The sequence below is a fragment of the Octopus sinensis genome, linkage group LG2, assembly GCF_006345805.1.
Source record: "Octopus sinensis linkage group LG2, ASM634580v1, whole genome shotgun sequence".
In the NCBI taxonomy this organism is placed as follows: domain Eukaryota; kingdom Metazoa; phylum Mollusca; class Cephalopoda; order Octopoda; family Octopodidae; genus Octopus; species Octopus sinensis.
The window spans coordinates 189,493,882-189,515,074 of NC_042998.1; the positions used below are offsets into that span (position 1 = coordinate 189,493,882).

The 21,193-nt window shown below is 39.9% G+C and overlaps 1 protein-coding gene across 2 annotated transcripts in view; it reads left to right on the top strand.

Annotated features, from left to right (window-relative positions):
* Window positions 1-21,193, top strand: part of LOC115223433 (Golgi apparatus membrane protein TVP23 homolog B) — a 38,650-nt gene that overhangs the window by 10,876 nt on the left and 6,581 nt on the right. The window contains exons 2-5 of one of the 2 annotated variants that reach the window (XM_029793987.2): window positions 5,532-5,571; window positions 15,866-15,942; window positions 18,228-18,382; window positions 20,560-20,639. In XM_029793987.2, coding sequence (XP_029649847.1) covers window positions 15,872-15,942; window positions 18,228-18,382; window positions 20,560-20,639 — 306 coding nt within the window. In that variant the 5' untranslated portion in view covers window positions 5,532-5,571; window positions 15,866-15,871. The remainder of the gene's footprint in view (window positions 1-5,531; window positions 5,572-15,865; window positions 15,943-18,227; window positions 18,383-20,559; window positions 20,640-21,193) is intronic. The other variant, XM_029793976.2, reaches the window with a different exon arrangement.

Consider the following 21,193-nt stretch of genomic DNA (forward strand, 5'->3'; position numbering starts at 1 on the left):
TTAAGTAGTTCTGTATTCTTCCCACTTTTGATAGTCATTGGTACCATGTTGGATTCATCTGACCTGTTGATAGATCTTGTTTTTGTTCTTGTTACTCTCCCCACCAGGCTAATTTGGTTGGGTTCTTGGTTTAGTTGTTGATTATGTAACTTTATAACATGGATTCATATTACCAGTAGAACTCAAATCGAAGTCACACACACACACACATGCATACACACATGCACATGGACAGACGCACATACAGGCACACCCACAAACACATAATTTGTGTTTCCTATGTAGGTTTGCTGAAAGTGAAAGTATTAACTTAATTGCCACTATTAAGAAACAACAAACTTCTGTGTATATAATAGTTTAATTGTCTGCCTACAATAACATAAATTATGTCAATATAGGAGGGTGAAACTGATGGAAGAATGTTTTAATATCAGTTATTAACATAGCTGAGTAAATACCATATATATTGATATTTGTGTGAATATAAATATGTGTGTATATATGTATGTGCACGTGCGTGTATATTTCTTTATTGCGCAGAGGGGACAAACAAGGACAGACAAAGAGATTAAGTTGATTACATCGACCCCAATATGTGTAACTTGTACTTATTTACTTATTTAATCGACTCCGAAAGGATGAAAGACAAAGTTGACTTTGGCGGAATTTGAACTCAGAGCATAATGGCAGACGAAATACTGCTAAGCATTTTGCCTGGCTTGCTAACAATTCCGCCAGCTCGCTGCCCTTATATATATATATATATATACTAGCCAAATAGCCCATCATTGTCAGATAGTTTTTATAATAGAATGTCATATAAATTCTTGTTTATTCCATGTCAGACCATGCCTTCCCCGACAGATAGGCTTCTTGTTCAGGACAGATTTGTGCAATTATTTTGCAAATAAAACTCTCTTTTACCCTTTTACTTGTTTCAGTCATTTGACTGCAGCCATGCTGGAGCACCGCCTTTAATCGAGCAACTCAACCCCGGGACTTATTCTTTTGTAAGCCCAGTACTTATTCTATCGGTCTCTTTTGCCGAACCGCTAAGTAACGGGGACATAAACACACCAGCATCGGTTGTCAAGCAATGCTAGGGGGACAAACACAGACGCACAAACACACACACGCATATATATATATATACATATATACGACGGGTTTCTTTCAGTTTCCGTCTACCAAATCCACTCACAAGGCTTTGGTCGGCCCGAGACTATAGTAGAAGACACTTGCCCAAGGTGCCACGCAGCGGGACTGTACCCGGAACCATGCGGTTGGTAAACAAGCTACTTACCACACAGTCACTCTTGCGCCTTTTTCCTTTTTAAATTATTTACATGTCTGTTTGACTGTTTCACATGACTTTATTCATTAAAACTTATTAAAACTTCAGAAGTTCTTACAACTTTGGTCATTGTAATGCTTTACTTTCATTTGTTTAATAAAAATTCTTCCTTGGAATGCTTTTGCTTTCATTTTGTGAGTGACAGCTATCATGCAGAAAATGCCAGCTTCCAAATCCTGTTTTCTGATTAGGTAAAATTGATTAAACTTTAAGCCCCAGTAACATTTTTCTGCAACAAATAAATAACAAAATCGGATTTAACATGGAAAATTATTTCAATATATCAAGTTTGGAAATTTTGATGTAGTTTTTAAAGCCACAGGGAAGACCTTACAAAAGCAAAGAGACACACAGTTATAGGACTTCACACACACACACACACAGAGGTAATCACGAGTTTAAAATGGTGTATAGTAGACATGTATGTACATAAATGTATGTATGTGTGTGTGTTTCTTTGTGATGGATGGCAGAAAAAGAAACCCCCACCTGTGACCAATTAATGTCAACTTATGCCCTCTCTCCTTGAAGCTTTGTATTCCTATTGCCCACCTCTTTCCCTTGGCATTTTAAAAGTTACCTTATGTGCATGTGTGTGTGTGCGTGTGTGTATGCATGTATCTATGTATTTACGAAAGTATGTTAGTTAGTTAGTTAATTTTTTTGGCTCAAAAAGCAAAAAGCAAGGCCATGTAGGGGGACATGGAGTTATGTACAGGATGGTGTTCATGTAAAGAGTTCAGGTCATTTGTGGTCAAGGGAGACTTTGAACCGAGTGGTCGTTGGCATCTTCACTATCTCGTTCGGCAGCTTATTCCACGGATCCGCAACCCGGACGGAGAAAGCCCCTCTCCTTCGATTGAGATGAAATCGTCGCTGATAGAGCTTTTCGGAGTGACCCTGCAGCCGACGCTCTGGAGCAGGAGTGAAGAAGTATGTATGTAGCAGCGTTGCATACATGACAGAAGGCGGTGAGCTGGCAGAAACGTTAGCATGCCGGGTTTTCTCTGCTGATTGCCTTGTAGTCAAATCTTGACTCTTTTAGCTCATTTCTCACCTTTTCCACCATCCTTCTGCTGACATCGAGGAAGCCTGAAATATCCTTGTTTGTGCTTCTGGCATGGATTCCAAGGAAGACATCATATCTCTTCCACAAATTGGTGAGGGGTGGTGGTGTTCAAAATTTTTCCTAGTCGATTGCAAAGACCTGTTGAGGCAAGTGAAAATCAAAATCAAAATCAATCAACATCAATGGAAATTGTAGCTGTGATACCAGTGCTGGTGGCACATAAGAGAACCATCCGAATGTGGCCGGTGCCAGCGCCGCTCCGACTGGCCTCCATACCGGTGGCACGTAAAAAGCACCATCCGATCGAGGCCGTTTGCCAGCCTCGTCTGGCACCTGTGCCGGTAGCACGTAAAAAGCACCCACTACACTCACAGAGTGGTTAGCATTAGGAAGGGCATCCAGCTGTAGAAACACTGCCAGATCAGACTGGGCCTGGTGCAGCCTTCTGGCTTCCCAGACCCCAGTTGAACCATCCAACCCATGCCATGCTAGCATGGGAAGTGGACGCTAAACTCCTCCTCCTCCCTCTCTCTCTCTCTCTCTAAAGCAATAATGCAAAAATACTGTTTTAAGAAAAAGACTAAAAACAAAAGTAAAAAAAAATATATGTGAAATTAGAAGCTGAAAATTGTGAACAAATACCATTTGCACCCAATAATATATAAATTTATGAAAATTTATATATTTCTGTTTTCTGAACAAAACAATTCATCGTGCTCCATGTGAATTCACTTAGCTATTAAAAATAAATGGTAGGTCTGGAAATGTTACCAGCAAATACTAGTATCTTATCTTGGTAGAAGTGTATCTCATCTGTTTCGTGCTATTTAACGAAAGTTAAAGATTAACACTTTATAACTTTTGTAGGTTTTATGTTATATTTCATCATCATCATTGTTTTAACATTTGCTTTGCTATGCTTGCATGGGTTGGATGGAATTTGTTGAGGTGGATTTTCTATGGCTGGATACCCTTCCAGTTGCCAATTCTCACCTGTTTCCAAGTAAGGTAATATTTATCTATGATTGGACTTGTTTTCATGGAAGATTTGTAGCAAAGGACACTTTGCATGATGGGTACACTCATTTACAACTATTGCACAATATCAGGGTAAGGAGATAGTGAGGCATGCATGCATGTATACATACATGTGCATGTATACAACAGGCTTCTTTCAGTTTCCATCAACCAATATCCACTTACATAACTTCCATTGGCTCTGGGTTATAATAAAAGACCTTTGCCCAAGGTGCCATGCAGTGGGACTGAACCTGGAACCATGTTGTTAAGAAGCTAACTTCTTACCACACTACCATGTCTGTGCCTATTTACCTTAACATTTTCTTTTATTTCCATGCATGCCCTGGACTGACATAATCTCTATCAAATATGTAGATACATTAGCAAACCACCAGGACATTATCATAACATCATTTACTGTCTCTTATATTTGAGTCAAACTTAAAACATATAACTTGGACAAAGGAGCCACTGCTACTTTGAAGGAAATTTGGTTCCCATTTCCAGCATTTTGAGCAACTATATAAGAGGTTACTTCATTGGCTTAAACCAATGTTTTGCAACCATTTTCTACCTATGGACCCCTTTAATTACAGTTTTACTTGGGTGGATCCTCATAACCATTCAGTGTGTAAAAAATCCTTTTATATTTTTATAATTAAATATCATTACTGCCTGTTGCCAGTACCGCCTGACTGGCCCCTGTGCCAGTGGCACTTAAAAGCACCCACTACACTCTTGGAGTGGTTGGCGTTAGGAAGGGCATCCAGCTGTAGAAACTCTGCCAGATCAAGATTGGAGCCTGGTACAGCCATCTGGTTCGCCAGCCCTCACTCAACTCGTCCAACCCATGCCTGCATGGAAAGCGGACGTTAAACAATGATGATGATGATGATGATGATGGTCATTAGGAATTGTATAAAAAAATTGCTAAAATATTTTGTGTATCTTATATGTATAAGCAATTAAATTAATTGTGCATACATTTTAGCAAAAAGAATCTTATATGGACTCCCAAGGGCCATATAGGCCCCAATGGAGAACCACTAGCTCAGACAATCAATTATCATTCTTGGCCTTAAACCTCTTAGGTTACTTATCTCTTTTAATAAATCCAGATATTCTAACTAATATCATCCTGTCCATCTCTTTTATGGTGGGCCGTAATACTTCAAGACAGTAAAATAAATGCTAAATCTGTAGGTTGCTTCTGAATGTCACTTCAATAATTCTTTCATGACATTTTGACTCAACTTGAAAACCATCACCACTACTATCATTGTGAGCTAAGTGGGTCTCTATATGATCGTTTCATTTGCTAGAAATAGCAACCAAATCTCCCTCAGATCTTATCTTGCTATAATCCAACATGTCCTACCTAAGGAAGAACATACTAGATTATGTAATTCTAGGTATATCATCATCATCATTGTTTAACGTCTGTTTTCCGTGCTAGCATGGGTTGGACGGTTCGACCAGGGTCTGGGAAGCCAGGAGGCTGCACCAGGCTCCAGTCTGATCTGGCAGTGTTTCTACAGCTGGATGCCCTTCCTAACACCAATCACTCCGTGAGTGTAGTGGGTGCTTTTTACGTGCCACCGGAGGCTGGCAACGGCCACGATCAGTTGGTGCTTTTTACATGCCACCGGCACAGGAGCCAGTCAAGGCGGTGGTATTCTATATTAAAAAAAAAAAAAAAAAAGGGCACTGTCATGATCAGGAAGTCATTTTTCATGATTCTACTTGACAAGGCTGAACTGAGTCCCAAACAAAATTAACAACAATGCAATGCTTGATCTATTTATTCAACAGTCTGGTAAACTTAACACTTGGCCATTGTTTAAAAGTTAAAAAAAAATAAACAAAAAAACAAACAAAAAAACAAATCAGCCCTTCCTCATATTTGTGAGTAGTTTGTATCATCATTGGTAATGACTTCTGTGTTAATTGATGTTCGTTGTTATTCAAGTGTCAACTGTCATTCAAAGTAAACATATTTTGTAATTTTGTTTTCTGTTTCACTCATAATGATATAATTACTTTTCCTTGTTTCTTTTTGTTTTTCTCTTTTAACCTTTTTCTTTATAGGTTTATTTCAAAAATATTTAGCAGAATTCCCTAGAAAGTTGTAAGTGACCTGAAATTGCATGTTTGTTCAAATGCCCACCCTTTTATCCCTCTCCTCAGTTACAGCGCCACCATTACTGTTTCCTGAACAATTTACGCAATAACACTTTGTGTCAGTCAACCCCACTTTCAAAGTTTAACCTTCTCATTAAGTTACTAATTCCTAACATAACTACGCTTGTTGAACATAAATTATTTGCTGTTTGCTTTGTTATTGCAGAGTAAATTTAATTTTTTTTTTTTGATCACACTATTGTAAACATCTGCAAAAAAACGTAGCCTATGGGAATATATATTATTCCACTTGTTATGACTGATGGAATCTATAATAGAATTCAGCTTTGCATAATGCTTTCTCTATTTTACTAACATCTGAAACACTGCCAGATCAGACTGGAGCCTGGTGCAGCCGTCTGGCTTCCCAGACCCCAGTTGAACTGTCTAACCCAGTGGTTTTCAACCAGGGTTCCGCCAGTACAATCCAGGGGTTCTGCAAGAAGTTACAAAACTGCTAAAATTGGCAGTAATTTTTAATTCTCCTGTGCAGATATGTGTGCATAAGACTATTAAATTATTGCACAGGGGTTCCTCGAGCCAGTGGAATGTTTCCTTGGGGTTCTGCTCCAGCAAAAAGTTTGAAAAGCACTGCTCTAACCCATGCTAGCATGGAAAACGGACGTTAAACGATGATGAAAGTAATGAAATAAATAAGTACACACACTCTCTCTCTCTCCCTATCTTCCACTCAGAAACATGAATTTTTCCTATTTCTTTGAGTTCCTTGGTACAGCTAATGCACTAAGATGATATTTTTATGCCTACAAAATAAAATGTTTACCAATGTCATTATATACATGAGGCAGCAAGCTGACAGAATTGTTAGCACGCTGGTTAAAATGCTTAGCAGCATTTTGTCTGTCTTTATGTTCTGAGTTCAAACTCACTGAAGTCGACTTTGCCTTTCATCCTTTTTGGGGTCAGTAACATAAGTACCAGTTGAGCATTGGGGTCACTGTAATTGATGTACCTCCTCCCCCAAAATTGCCTGCCTTGTGTCAAAATCTGAAACTAATATCACATGTATATATGTGTGCATGTACATGTGTGTCTATTTTTCTGTTTATCTTTTCTCTGGAAAACAGACATTAAATGATGATGATGATATATATATATATGATTTTGGTCAAACATTTTAGAAACATTATAAAATAGGTGTAAGGATGAATTTTAGAAAATAGTGTCAGTGCATTTTGAAAACCATTCATCATCATCATCGTTTAACGTCCGTTCTCCATGCTAACATGGGTTGGACGGTTCGACCGGGGATCTGGGAAGCCAGAAGGCTGCACCAGGCTCCAGTCTGATCTGGCAGTGTTTCTACAGCTGGATGCCCTTCCTAATGCCAACCACTCCGTGAGTGTAGCCACTCCGTGATACATTTTTGATATTTTAGTCAACTGATCCTATTCATGAAGTCAAGGAATTGTTTAATTCCTGAAAACAAGGAATAAATAATTTTTTGCTTTTGTCATCATCATCATCATTGTTTAACGTCCGCCTTCCATGCTGGCATAGGTGGGCTGGTTTGCCAGGAGCTGGCCAGGCAGAAGCCTGCACCAGACATCTGTAACTGCTTTGGCAGGATCTTTACATCTGGATGCCCTTCCTAACACCAACCACTCAGCAGAGTGGACTTAGTGCTTTTTACATGGCTCAAGCACAGGCGAGGTCAGTTTTGGCAAGGTTTTTACAGTTGGATGCCCTTCCAAACACCAATCACTTTACAGTGTGGACTGGATGCTTTTTCAGTGGCACCTGCATTGACAGGGTCACCAAGTAATTGCAAGACAAAAACCATTTGTGAGGGGAGAGGGCATTGGAGGAGGTGATCTTGTGCTAGATGATGAAAGGCTACATTGAGACAGAGAGACAGAAACAGGGGTCTTGCTGTAGAGGAGGTACAAGGTTACCCAGCCAGAGAGAGAGAGAGAGAATGAAGATAGAAATAGGTGTGCTGCTGTAAGGAGATATATGGTTACCCAACCTGAGGGAATTGCAGGAGAAGGAGAGAGAGAGTGGGAGATAGCAGGGTATAGATGGTGGCAAAGTGCCGAGCATACTCACAATGGATGGGGATCAGAATATAAATGGGATGGTTAAGTAAAGTAAGAGATATATAGATGGTGGCAAGTGCCAGAGCATACTCTTGAGGTTCAAAGGTCGTAATATAAGTGGCAGGATATTGTGAAAGGAGCAGGATTAGAGAGTGCAGAGGGCTGGTGAAAACCTGGGTATATATAGAGTGTTTGTGTGCATGTGTGTGTGGGCTGCTGGATAGCAATGATACAGAGAAACAGGGCCATGAGGACAGGATTGAGGAGTGAGAGGTTGGCATTGTGCATGAAGGAGGAAATGTGAGGAAGAGATGCAGAGATGTAGATTGGTTCATTGGGGTAAGGTGTATGAAAAGTTTTCTTGTTATGTGTGGGCGGAACACACAGGTTGGGGTCTAGCGGATAGCAATGATATGATACAGTGAGACAGATCCAAGATGACAGGATTGCGGAGTAGGAGTTAAGCATAGTGCATGATGTTGAAATGCGAGGAAGAGAAGAGATATAGAGATATAGTTTGGTTTGTTGTGGTAGGATGAGTGAGAAGTTTTCTTGTTAAGTGTGGGTGGGTGGGGCACACAGCATTTCTAGAACTCAGTATTGCTAATGTGGGCAACCTTCTCAAGAGCCTCATATTACCAGACATCGTGTTCTATTGTCGTTTCCTCCATGAGAGTCAATGTCCTGAGATTGTTCCTTATCATTTCATCCCATGTCTTTCCGGGTCTCCCTCTTCCACAAGTACCATCCACTTTCAGAGCAGCTGTCCTCATTCATATGCATTACATGTCCAAACCAACATAGTTGTGAATTAAATACTTCCTTGATTTCATGAATAGAGTCTGTTCACTGGAATATTCATCGTCAGCTGTAGCAGCATTTAGTGTTCATTTTCTGTGCTGGTTGGATGGGTTGACAGGATTCTACAAGCTGAAGGACTGCATTGAGCTCCATTATTGGCTTTGGCATAGTTTCTACAGCTGGAGACTCTTCCTAATACCAACCACTTCACAGTATGTGCTGGATAGCTAGAAAGAAAATAGAGATGGTGGTGATGAAATTTCAGAGCATCATCATCATTTAACGTTCGCTTTCCATGCTAGCATGGGTTGGACGATTTGACTGAGGACTGGCAAACCAGACGGCCGCACCAGGCTCCAATCTTGATTTGGTAGAGTTTCTACAACTGGATGCCCTTCCTAATGCCAACCACTCTGAGAGTGTAGTGGGTGCTTTTACATGCCACCGGCACGAGGGCCAGTCAGGCGGTACTGGCAATGGTCATGGAAAATCGTGTTTTTTTTTGACGTGTCACCTGTACTCTGGCACAAGTTCCAGTAAGGCGACACTGGTAACGATCACGCTCGAATGGTGCTTTTTACGTGCCACCGGCACGATCGCCAGTTAGCCCCTTTGGCAACGATCACGCTCGGATGGTGCTCTTAGTGTTCCACTAGCACTCAAAATAAAAAGAATGTGGACAGTGGAGTGTGGGGGTGGCGGCGAGGGCGAGTAATTCCATTAGAGTGTCAGTGCAGGGTAACAGATGGTTAGAGATGAGGGTAGTGGTGAATATTGTGAATGAAGTATAGGGGTAGAGGTGTGGTGGTTGATAGGAAATATTAATGTGGAATTGGGTAAAGTGAGGTGAGAAATATAGAAGTGGTTCAGGAAGGAGGATAGATGAGAAAATTGGGGGATGATGTGCAAGGGATGTATTGAAACTGTCCACTTAGCAGCCAACCCCACACTGCATGAACTTAGCAATTCTACTCCAGTTCTGTCCCTTTCTACCTGTCTAGGTTCACTAACTTGTATGCACACTTACCAAGTATGAAAGTACCTTTGGTCACTTTGAATCATCATCATCATCGTCATTGTTTAACGTCCGCTTTCCCTGCTAGCATGGGTTGGACGATTTTGACTGAAGACTGGCAAACCAGATGGCTGCACCAGGCTCCAGTCTTGATCTGGCAGAGTTTCTACAGCTGGATGCCCTTCCTAACGCCAACCACTCCGAGAGTGTAGTGGGTGCTTTTTACGTGCCACCGGCACGGGGACCAGTCAGGCGGTACTGGCAATGACCTCGCTCGAATCTTTTTACACATGCCACCAGCACAGGTACCAGTAAGGCGACGTTCGTAATGATCACGCTCGAACGGTGCCCTTTTACGTGCCACCGGCACGGAAGCCAGTTGGAATCAACAAGAATATTAGTCCTGAGGGTGTGTCTCTTCTATTATCCTTAAACATTGTGCTCCAGATCTAGCCCCTGTGGTGTGTCCCATTCCCCCCAAATACTCTGATCCTGACAATTATCCCCCTTGTTGCATTCACTTCTAATATAGCTAAGGTGATGGAAATAGCTATTAACATCTTCCAACACTTTGAATCTCTGTTCCTAATGATCGTCAGTGCAGTTTCCATACAGCTATATGTACAGGCGAACTATTCTCCTCTGTCACTCATCTGTCACTGTATTGCTTTGGAGCAATATAGTGAAAATAATGTCATATTGACATTAGCAAAGCTTTTGACTGTGTGGCATGTGAATCTGCTATTAAAACTATCCACTTATGAGCTTCCCTTATCACTTACCTCTAGGATTGGTAGTTGCCTATTAAATTCTACTATCATTACATATTTTGATGGAACTCTCAGGTTTGGGTTTGTCCTCTACTCTCATCCTTCATCATCATCATCTTAATGTTTAACATTCACTTTCCATGCTGGCATGAATTGGATGGTTTGACTGAGGACTGGCAAGCTGAGAGGCTGCACCAGGCTCCAATCTGATTTGGCAAGGTTTCTACAACTGGATGCTCTTCCTAACGCCAACTACTCCAAGAGTGTAGTGGATTCTTTTTACGTGCCACCAGCATGAAGTCCAGTCAGACAGCACTGGCATTGACCATGCTCGAATGGTGATTTTTATGTGCCACTGGCATGGGTGCTAGTCAGGCGGCACTGGCATCATTCACGCTCAAATGGTGCTTTTATAATAATTTATAATAATTTATTATAATTTATGATAATTTATTATGATTTATAATAATTTATTATAATTTATAATAATTTGTTTGTTGTGACCACCAACACCATCCACGCTTGTACAGATGAGTACTTGTCATTCTTTCCTAACTTTCTCTAACCATGCATGAAACACTTGAAACTTATTCACCACACACTGAACTCATACTAATTGTATAGACAGAGACCTTAAAAGTATCCAAAATAAGTTTAGGCCAATCTCTCACAGCTACTCCACGTTTTGGATCTTACTTATCCAGGAAAGCTTGTGAAGGTCTTGTGCACTGCTCTTCTACTGCTGCTGCAAGTAAAAACAAAATCCATTTTAAGATATGCACACACATACATACACATAGACAAAATTATTTGTAGACTATACTTTTTTCTTAGTGATCCCTGTGCCAGTGGCATGTAAAAAGCACCAACCGATCGTGGCCGTTGCCAGCCTCCCCTGGCACCTGTGCCGTGGCGTGTAAAAAGCACCCACTACACTCATGGAGTGGTTGGCGTTAGGAAGGGCATCCAGCTGTAGAAACACTGCCAGATCAGACTGGAGCCTGGTGCAGCCTCCTGGCTTCCCAGACCCCGGTCGAACCGTCCAACCCATGCTAGCAAAGAAAACGGACGTTAAACGATGATGATGATGATGATAGGTAAGCCAGGAGTAAACTATAGATGTACGTTTGCATATTGTTTTAAACAAGGCATTTGGGCAGATAAGATACTTTTGAAAGAGAGATACAATGTTAGACTTTATGCTTACTTGAAGAAGGCAATGGCAGTAAGCTTTCTCTCAAATACTTTGACATATTTATTAGACATTCTGGGAAAAAAAAATTATCATGGTTCGGCTTCGCGAATGAAGATCAGGAAGGCTGTCCACTTGCGTGCATGCACGCTCATGGCTGACAAGTCTGATATGGGAAAGGGAGGTCCTTGAGCAGTGTCCACAGACGAAGGTAACATCCGGTGTGGTGTCAGAGGTGGCTCGTACCTTCCTCATGCGTCTCTTGTCTTTAAGTGTGTCTCTTCTTTGTTTCTCAAACTTGCTGATTGCATTGAAGATCGTGTGGCACCAGACATCACGGTCTGCAGCCAGGTCTGACCAGCATTGGTGGTTAATATGAAAAAAAAAAAATATTATGAATAATTGCTGTTGACAGAAGGAAATTGTAACACATTTGTCTGCTAAAGAATGAGCAGAGTTGAACTTTTGTTTGTATTAGGCATTCCTTGTCTTAACCTTATAACTGCTTGTATCTACTTCATCTTCACTGTAGTTACTCCTTTGACACATTTCACTTTACTATTCACTTTACATAATCCTTCTTCATCCTTTCACAATTATTTTGTTGATCACTCTTTCCTATTTTTTTTTTCTTTTCAACCACCAATTTCCAACAATTCAAATAAATATTTAACCCTTTAGTGTTTGCATTATTCTGCCAAAATTAATGCTTTTTTATCCACATTGTTTTGAACTAATCATGCATTATCTTGTAGCTATGAGATTTCGATGAGGTAGCTGTTAATTTTTCAAACGATATTGTAGGGTTGGTGTGAGAGACCAGATCTAGCCAGTTTGAACATAAAACAGGTAGAATACTTTTGGCAGGATATGGCCGGTTGGAATGCTAAAGGGTTAACTGAACATGTCACATCTAATTCTAAATCCTTCATATTTCAAACAGCACCCCAAGTGGTTACGGACATTGCCTCTCCTCTTTATACTAAAGGATAAAAGTACAATCCCTGCTTCTTTGTATATATTTATTTCAGTCAAGTAAATTCCGTTCCATGCCTCTTCTTTTCAGTGAATTACTCTAACATGCCTATCCTGTTTCACTGCTTACTCCACCCACACTAAACGCTTTCATCGCTTCAGAAATCTTGTTTTGCTTATATCTACTTATCAATCATTAACTTTCAAAATATACTATTTTAACTTTATTAATCACATCTTAGCTCTTTATTTCAAGAGGGCTTGTCTGTTTGGGCTATTAGCTTTGTTACTCTCAAAATGCCCACACAAAGGCTGACATATATACACGTACAAAACTAAAGCACATACACAAAGGCTAATTTATACGCACACAGACTAACATTATCATGATTAGAAGCAAGGACATTCACACGTGTGTTTGTGTGCATGTTTGTGTGTGTGTGTGTGTGTGGATATGTGTGTATGTGCATGCATGCACACACACACATAAGTACCAATATTTTATTATTATTATTATTATTATCATTATTATTATTAACCCTTTCATTACCAACCCGGCTGAAACCGGCTCTGGTTCTGAATACAAATGTCTTGTTTTCATAAGTTTTCTGTTAAAATCTTCCACCAAACCTTAGTCACAATTTATGTTCCTAACACTAGCTTAATGATAACTAAGTTATTTTACTAAATTCTTTGTTATATTTAAAGTAATTGAAAGAAACACAGAGCATCTCAAAAGAAATACAGTAACAAAAGGGTTAAGTCATGTTACAGCCCACTTTGCCTTTGTATCTCTTGCACAACATACCTGACAGTAACATCTGTTAATTTCTTCAATGCCTTTCTTTGAATGTCGCCTGGTTTGTGAATTAATAACTGTTTATGTTTTTTATATACTAAAATATCAAAATATGAAGAAGAAATTGAAAGTGTGAGTTATCATGCGCATACATAGCAGAAGACACTTGCCCAAGATGCCACGCAGTCCCACTGCGTGGCATCTTGGGCAAGTGTCTTCTGCTATAGCCCCGGGCCGACCAATGCCTTGTGAGTGGATTTGGTAGACGGAAACTGAAAGAAGCCTGTCGTATATATGTATATATGTGTGTGTGTTTGTGTGTGTGTGTTTGTCCCCCTAGCATTGCTTGACAACCGATGCTGGTGTGTTTACGTCCCTGTAACTTAGCGGTTCGGCAAAAAGAGACCGATAGAATAAGTACTGGGCTTACAAAGAATAAGCCCCGGGGTTGATTTTGCTCGACTAAAGGCGGTGCTCCAGCATGGCCACAGTCAAATGACTGAAACAAGTAAAAGCGTAAAGCATATACATAAATGTAACAAATAAAATCTCTATAAGATATATTTTAGTAACATGTTCATGAAAAATTACATTCAAGTATCTACTTATTTCTATTTGACAGATATTCCTAATATTGATTTGTTGAGATCTTGCCAATTCCTAATATTGATTTGTTGAGATCTTGCCAACAACAGCTGGTATATATGTTCAAAATTTCACAAGAGAAAATAAAACTTTTTGCATGGCTTAGTCAGGAGAGGAAGGGTATCACTCATAACCCTTTTCAGGGCCTCTCAAGCAGGAGAGAGAAAAGGAAGAAGTTATCATAAGGTCAGAGATCTGGCCTGAATGCTCAACACATAGTGTACTCTCTTAAATTTACCACCAAAGAACAGAAATGGTCCTTCCATCAGGCTTCCACACAGTTTCTGTCTTGCAAATTTTGTTTTGGTCAATGCAGGCTGTAGTAGAAAATGCTTGCTCAAGATAACAGTGTCGTGGAGACACATGGCCTAGTGGTTAGAGCAGTGGACTCGTAGTTGAGGGATCGTGGGTTCGAATCTCAGACTGGATGATGTGTGTGTTTATTAGTGAAGCACCTAAGCTCTACGCAGCTCCAGCAGAAGGTAATGGCGAACTTCTGCTGACTCTTTTGCCACAACTTTCTCTCATTCTTTCCTCCTGCATCTTGCAGCTCACCTGTGATGGACTGGTGTCCCGTCTAGGTGGGAAACATATATGCCAAGAAACCGGGAAACCGGCCTTATGAGCCAGGCATGGCTCAAGAAGGAACAAACAAACAAAAGAAAATAACAGTGTAGTGGGATTGAATATATGAAGCGATGTAGTTGTGAAGCAGACTTCTTAACTACATAGTTACATCCCTTTTCCAAGCTGTTTTTGTTTGTTGCTGTTTAGAACATAGATTTACATGAAATTTTGACGAAAGGTTTTAATTTAAATCATTTTAAAACAGGAAGTTTGTATCAGGACCAACAGCAGTTTTAGGTGAGTTAGTATCAGAAGGGTTAATTAATGTCTGTAAAGAATACTTAAAATTCCTTGCATGGTTTATAAGTAAAATGGTCAGGGAATGGGTTTTGTTTCCCTGTCTCTATCAAAACCTTATTAAATAAAACATATAAAGGAAGAAAAGCTGTTGAAACAAGCTACCTTGTAAGTCTATCTATCTATCTAGTTAGTCAGCTCTCTCTCTCTCTCTCTCTCTTTGGATTAGCTTGCTTGGATTACTTCAAATGTATTTTGTGTGTCATCATCATCATCATCATCGTTTAACGTCCACTTTCCATGCTAGCATGGGTTGGACGATTTTGACTGAGGGCTGGTGAACCAGATGGCTGCACCAGGCTCCAATCTTGATTTGGCAGAGTTTCTACAGCTAGATGCCCTTCCTAACGCCAACCACTCCGAGAGTGTAGTGGGTGCCTTTTACATGCCACCTGCACGGGGCCAGTCAGGCAGTACTGGCAATGACCTTGCTCGAATCTTTTTACACATGCCACTGGTACAGTGTGTGTGTATATATATATTCGTTTGTCTGGGTTAGACATGGACATAATTAAGGCAGGATTTTAAGGTCACCACCCTTATCTGATTTTCAAGTAAGGTGTTCTTTTGTTCCACAAATCTTTTTTTGTGTGCAGGATAGCTGAATCTAATGTCAACAAGAAATTTAAACAGTGTTAATGATTTGTTGAAACAGTGTCAAGTAGACATCCATCCATCCATGACTGCACTCTACAGCAGGTTTCCTACAGCTTTAGTTTACCAAACTCACTCATGGCTTTGGGTCACCCTGGGGCTATAGGTGCCAAGGACTAAGCCTGAAACCACATGATTGCAAAGCGAACATCTTAATGACATGACCTACTTGCAGTTGATATATGCTTATTGTAATCTAATTACTTCACTGATGTTCTGAAACAATTTTTGAGGGTATAGAATGCTTCTATTGCAAGACTTTGGTCAGCCCAGGGCTACAGTAGAAGATATTCGTCCAAGGTGCTATGCAATGTGACTAAACCCAAGACGATATGATTGGAAAGCAAGCTTCTTAACCCCCTCCCCACACACACACATTCATTTATATACTAACATATATTTACAGGTCATTATGGATGGGACAGAAGAGGTGATGAATTTTGGTGACGAAGAGGATATCCTGGAACGAAGGAAGAAGGTGAAGTAAGTATAAAAAGGGAGATCATTTTAGAAGTAATTTCACTTTGCATTATCATCATCATTTTAACTCCATGGGATGGATGGAATTTATTGAAGCAAATTTTCTACAGTAATATGCTCTTCCTGTTGCCAACCCATACATGGTCGACTTTGCCTTTCATCCTTTCGGGGTCGATAAAATTAAGTACCAGTTACGCACTGGGGTTGATATAATCGACTTAATCCATTTGTCTGTCCTTGTTTGTCCTCTCTGTGCTTAGCCCCTTGTGGGTAGTAAAGAAATAGGTATTTCGACTGCTGCTACGTTCTGAGTTCAAATTCTGCCAAGGTTGACTTTGCCTCTCATCCTTTCGGGGTTGATTAAATAAGTACCAGTTATGCACTGGGGTCGATGTAATCGACTTAATCCGTTTGTCTGTCCTTGTTTAGCCCCCTGTGGGTAGTAAAAAATTGGTAATATTTACCCATGTTCAGACATGTTCACACAGAATATTGGGAATGAATGACTATTTGTATGATGGTGACAATCCTTTTACAACTACCATGCAATGTCAAGACAAGGAGAGAAACATACACATTCATACAGATTTACTTCTGCTGAATGTCTTCTCTCAGACGCTTCAGATCATCACTGTAGAACTCTTGATTGATGGTCTGGCCCTGGGGGATGAATTCTTGATGCACAATACTGCAGATCATCATCAGCATCATCGTTTAACGTCGTTTTCTGTGCTAGCATGGGTTGGACGGTTCGACTGGGGTCTGGGAAGCCAGGAGGCTGCACCAGGCTCCAGTCTGATCTGGCAGTGTTTCTACAGCTGGATGTCCTTCCTAACGCCAACCACTCCGTGAGTGTAGTGGGTGCTTTTTACGTGCCACTGACACAGATGCCAGCGGCCACGATCAGTTGGTGCTTTTTACGTGCCACTGGCACAGGTATCACAACTACAATTTCCATTTGATATTTATTTTGATGTTGATGTTGATGTACTTGGCTCAATAGGTCTCCTCAAGCACAGCAGGTCACAGATGTTGCAAGAAAATGATGACCATGCTCTTGATTCAGATGTGGCTCTGTCGTGCACCTGTGCCACTCAAAACATTGTATATGACCCATTGCCTCGATGTCGTTAAGCTTGCCAAAGTATTTAATGTCTCTGTAGCAGACTTCCTAAGTTTAATGCAAAATTTCATGGCTCTTGGTTCCATCTGCCTGAACATGGCAAAAATTGCAGACTAAAGCATACATGTGATCACAAAAAACACAAATTTCACAACTTGCAAAGTAAACACTGTGATGTCACTTGGCACACTGCCTCATGAATGTCACTGCCAGCTCTCACTGCACATGCAACCATCAGCTGCCATCTGTTGGCACACTACAGAACTAGTTTGGGAACTTTTTGATACCACCTCATAGTGATTATACAGGGTGGACCAAAATGATCTGACACATTTGGAGGCTTAATAAGAGCACAAAATAAGAAATAATGAAAAGAAAAATTTTATTTTCTGAATGTAGATATAATGCCATTTTATTTCATTAAGTTTAAAAAATTAAATCAGCTAAATGCTTCCCATCAATGTCAACACACTGTTGGAGACGTTCATGAAAGTTATTGATAACTCTATGGATCATTTCTTCTGGAATGGTGAAATGTGATTTCTTCTTGTGGGGATATTTAAAATCAAAAGTATTCAGTCATCGCCCTCAATCTATTGATGAATTAAAACGAGTAATTTGTGTAGAAATAGCAACCGTTCCAGAAGAAATGATCCATAGAGTTATCGATAACTTTCATGAACATCTCCAACAGTGTGTTGACAATGATGGGAAGCATTTAGCCGATTTAATTTTTAACCCTTTAGTGTTCACATTATTCTGCCAAAATTAATCCTTTTTCATCCACATTGTTTTGAACTAATCATGCATTATCTTGTAGCTATGAGATTTCGATGAGGTAGCTGTTAATTTTTAAAACGATATTGTAGGGTTGGTGCAAGAGACCAGATCTGGCCAGTTTGACCATAAAACAGGCAGAATACTTTTGGCCGGATATGGCCAGTTTAAATGCTAAAGGGTTAAAACTTAATGAAATAAAATGGCATTATATGTACATTCAGAAAATAAAATTTTTCTTTCATTATTTCTTATTTTGTGCTTTTATTAAGCCTCCAAATGTGTCAGATCATTTTGGTCCACCCTGTATATATATAAAGAAACAAGCATTTCAGCTAATATTGTAATATTTGAAATATTAATCCATTATTTTCTTTTCTTTTTCCAGACATCCGTTTGCTGTTTTCTTCCATTTAATATTCCGAAGTGCATCCATTGTTGCTTATCTCTTTTGTGGTTGGTTCAGTTCAAGCTTTATTGCAAGTTTTGTTGTCATTGTCCTTTTTTTATCCATGGATTTCTGGACTGTGAAAAATATTACAGGTATTGACATTTAAAAAAAAAGCCTTTTTAATGTTTTTTTAATATCATCATCATCATCATCATCATCATCGTTTAATGTCCGCTTTCCATGCTAGCATGGGTTGGACGATTTGACTGAGGGCTGGCAAACCAGATGGCTGCACCAGGCTCCAATCTTGATCTGGCAGAGTGTCTACAGCTGGATGCCCTTCCTAACGCCAAGCACTCCGAGAGTGTAGTGGGTGCTTTTTATGTGCCACCGACACAGGGGCCAGTCAGGCAGTACTGGCAACGACCTTGCTCAAATCTTTTTACAAATGCCACCAGCACAGGTGCCAGTAAGGCGACGTTGGTATCTTATATGTTTTCTAAATGTTAAATTGAAGTTATTATTTTATAGCAAGTTTAAGAATGACAACAGAATATTCACTGTTGGAGGGGTTCAGTATTGAGAGTAGAGTCGAATTTACTGTCAAGTTTATGTTGACCAGTAAGTGTTGTATTTATTATGGCTTTATCAGAAAGAAAACTAATATATTAAGAGTTTGCTTATACCTATTTCTTTACTACCCACAAGGAGCTAAACACAGAGAGGACAAACAAGGACAGACAAACGGATTAAGTCGATTATATCGACCCCAGTGCGTAACTGGTACTTATCTAATCGACCCCGAAAGGATGAAAGGCAAAGTCGACCTCGGCGGAATTTGAACTCAGAACGTAACGGCAGACAAAATACGGCTACGCATTTCGCCCGGCGTGCTAACGTTTCTGCCAGCTCGCTGCCGTTTTTTTTGCTTATACCATAGGACAAGAGGCAAGACCCTAGTGTGGTGAGATTGCAAAATGGTTTTGTTAGCTGTTTGGAGCAATTTCACTTCCGGTGTCTATGGTCTTGACATCCATGCCATTAGTATCACACCACCACCACCATCATCCTATCCTTGGGTGCCTGTAGCAGAGACCACTGTAAATGCAAGAATTCAGACCAGATCTCCAGTTTGGTAATAACCCTTGAGTTTTGGCTTATCCTCTTCCCTTCTAATACTAGAGGCTCTGCAATGAAGACTTGGGTGCTTCCTTTTATCCGCTGACTAAACCATAAAAAAAACAAGATAATAACTTTTCATTTAGCATTTAACATATAGGGCCTATGGGCTTATTAATAAAATAAAATGATATATTGCTTTTATTAGAGGTGTGTGAAGAATTGATAAAGTCAGTTCTCAGGGTGCTGAGCCTCATTAAATTTTGTTGATTATTGTTGCTGTTTCTGGTATCTTGAAGAATCACTAGAGCTCTTATGGTTCTTTACATTTCTGAGTTCAAATCTCACCAAGAAAAACTTTGTGTTTCATCGTCTGGGGATTGATACTTGTCAAATGATATCCACTAACCTCTACCCTGAATTTCTGTATAAATTTGGGGAGTTACAACATGTGTGGATGAATTGTTATTTAGGTGGACTAGCCTAGTGTCCTGAAGGATCACATCAGCATGATAATTATCTAAAACTATAAATGACTGAAGACAGTGTCAATTAATTAGTTAAACAGGAAAGACGAAGGGAAATAGAAAGTCTGACTGATAGTGCTTAGATGTAGTAACTTTGTAAGGACTTTCATAGAAATCATCATTTAACGTCCGCTTTCCATGCTAGCATGGGTTGGACGGTTCGACTGGGTTCTGGGAAGCCAGAAGGCTGCACCAGGCTCCAGTCTGATCTGATCTGGCAGTGTTTCTACAGCTGGATGCCCTTCCTTATGCCGACCACTCCGTGAGTGTAGTGGGTGCTTTTTAAGTGCCACCGGCACAGGTGCCAGGCAAGGCTGGCAACAGCCGCAATCGGTTGGTGCTTTTTACGTGCCACTGGCACAGGGATCACGACTATCATTTCCATTGATTTTTGATGTTGATGTACTTGACTCAAAATTAGTAGATTATCTGACTTCCAAACTAGAGATTGTGTATGTTACTTTTTAATGTTTTTGATCATCTAAATATAATCTCATTGTCAATAAAAGATATTGAATACGTACATTGAATGAGTACATTGTATACACCATACAAAAACATCTCTTCCTTATCTGATTACTCTATAACATTCACTGAAATATTTCCCTGGTATTTTCCTTTCATCACTTAGTCAGATGAGGAAAGGCAGCACTTGATGAATGTATTCTTTGCTTTTCTTGCAGGTCGATTGTTAGTAGGTCTTCGGTGGTGGAACTATATTGATGAAAGTGGTGCAAGCCATTGGGTGTATGAGTCTCGTAAGGTAATTCATTTTCTGTTATTGTAGAAAATTTTCATGATCGCATAACTCCTAGCATTTGGCCTCCTAATTCCCCAGATCTCAATCCATTGGACTATTACATGTGGAGCATTATTGAGAAAGAGGTCAATGAACATACCCATAACACCAAAGATTCTTTGAAAGCTGCCATGGTCAGATTAATGTCCAAAATGAACCAGGACCACTTGATTCTCATGTAGAAGCAGTTGTTGAAGCTGAAGGTGGCTTTATTGAATAACATTATAGAAAAGAAGGTTTATTTTTTACCCTCATAACATTTTTTGTAAATAAAATTATTATCAGTTATTATATATCTGTTTTTTTTATAAACATAAATCTGTCCTCAAATATCTTACACACCCTGTAGTTCATTGTTTCTAAACTTATAAACTGGACAAGAAATTCAGTATTGTCATTCTGTAGACATGTCACCTAAATGGTTTGAATTCACCATAACTACCAGTGTCGCTGTATAGACTCCAGATAGGTATAGTGCTGAAATACCACCTATGCCACTCTTCACAAGTGGTATTTCA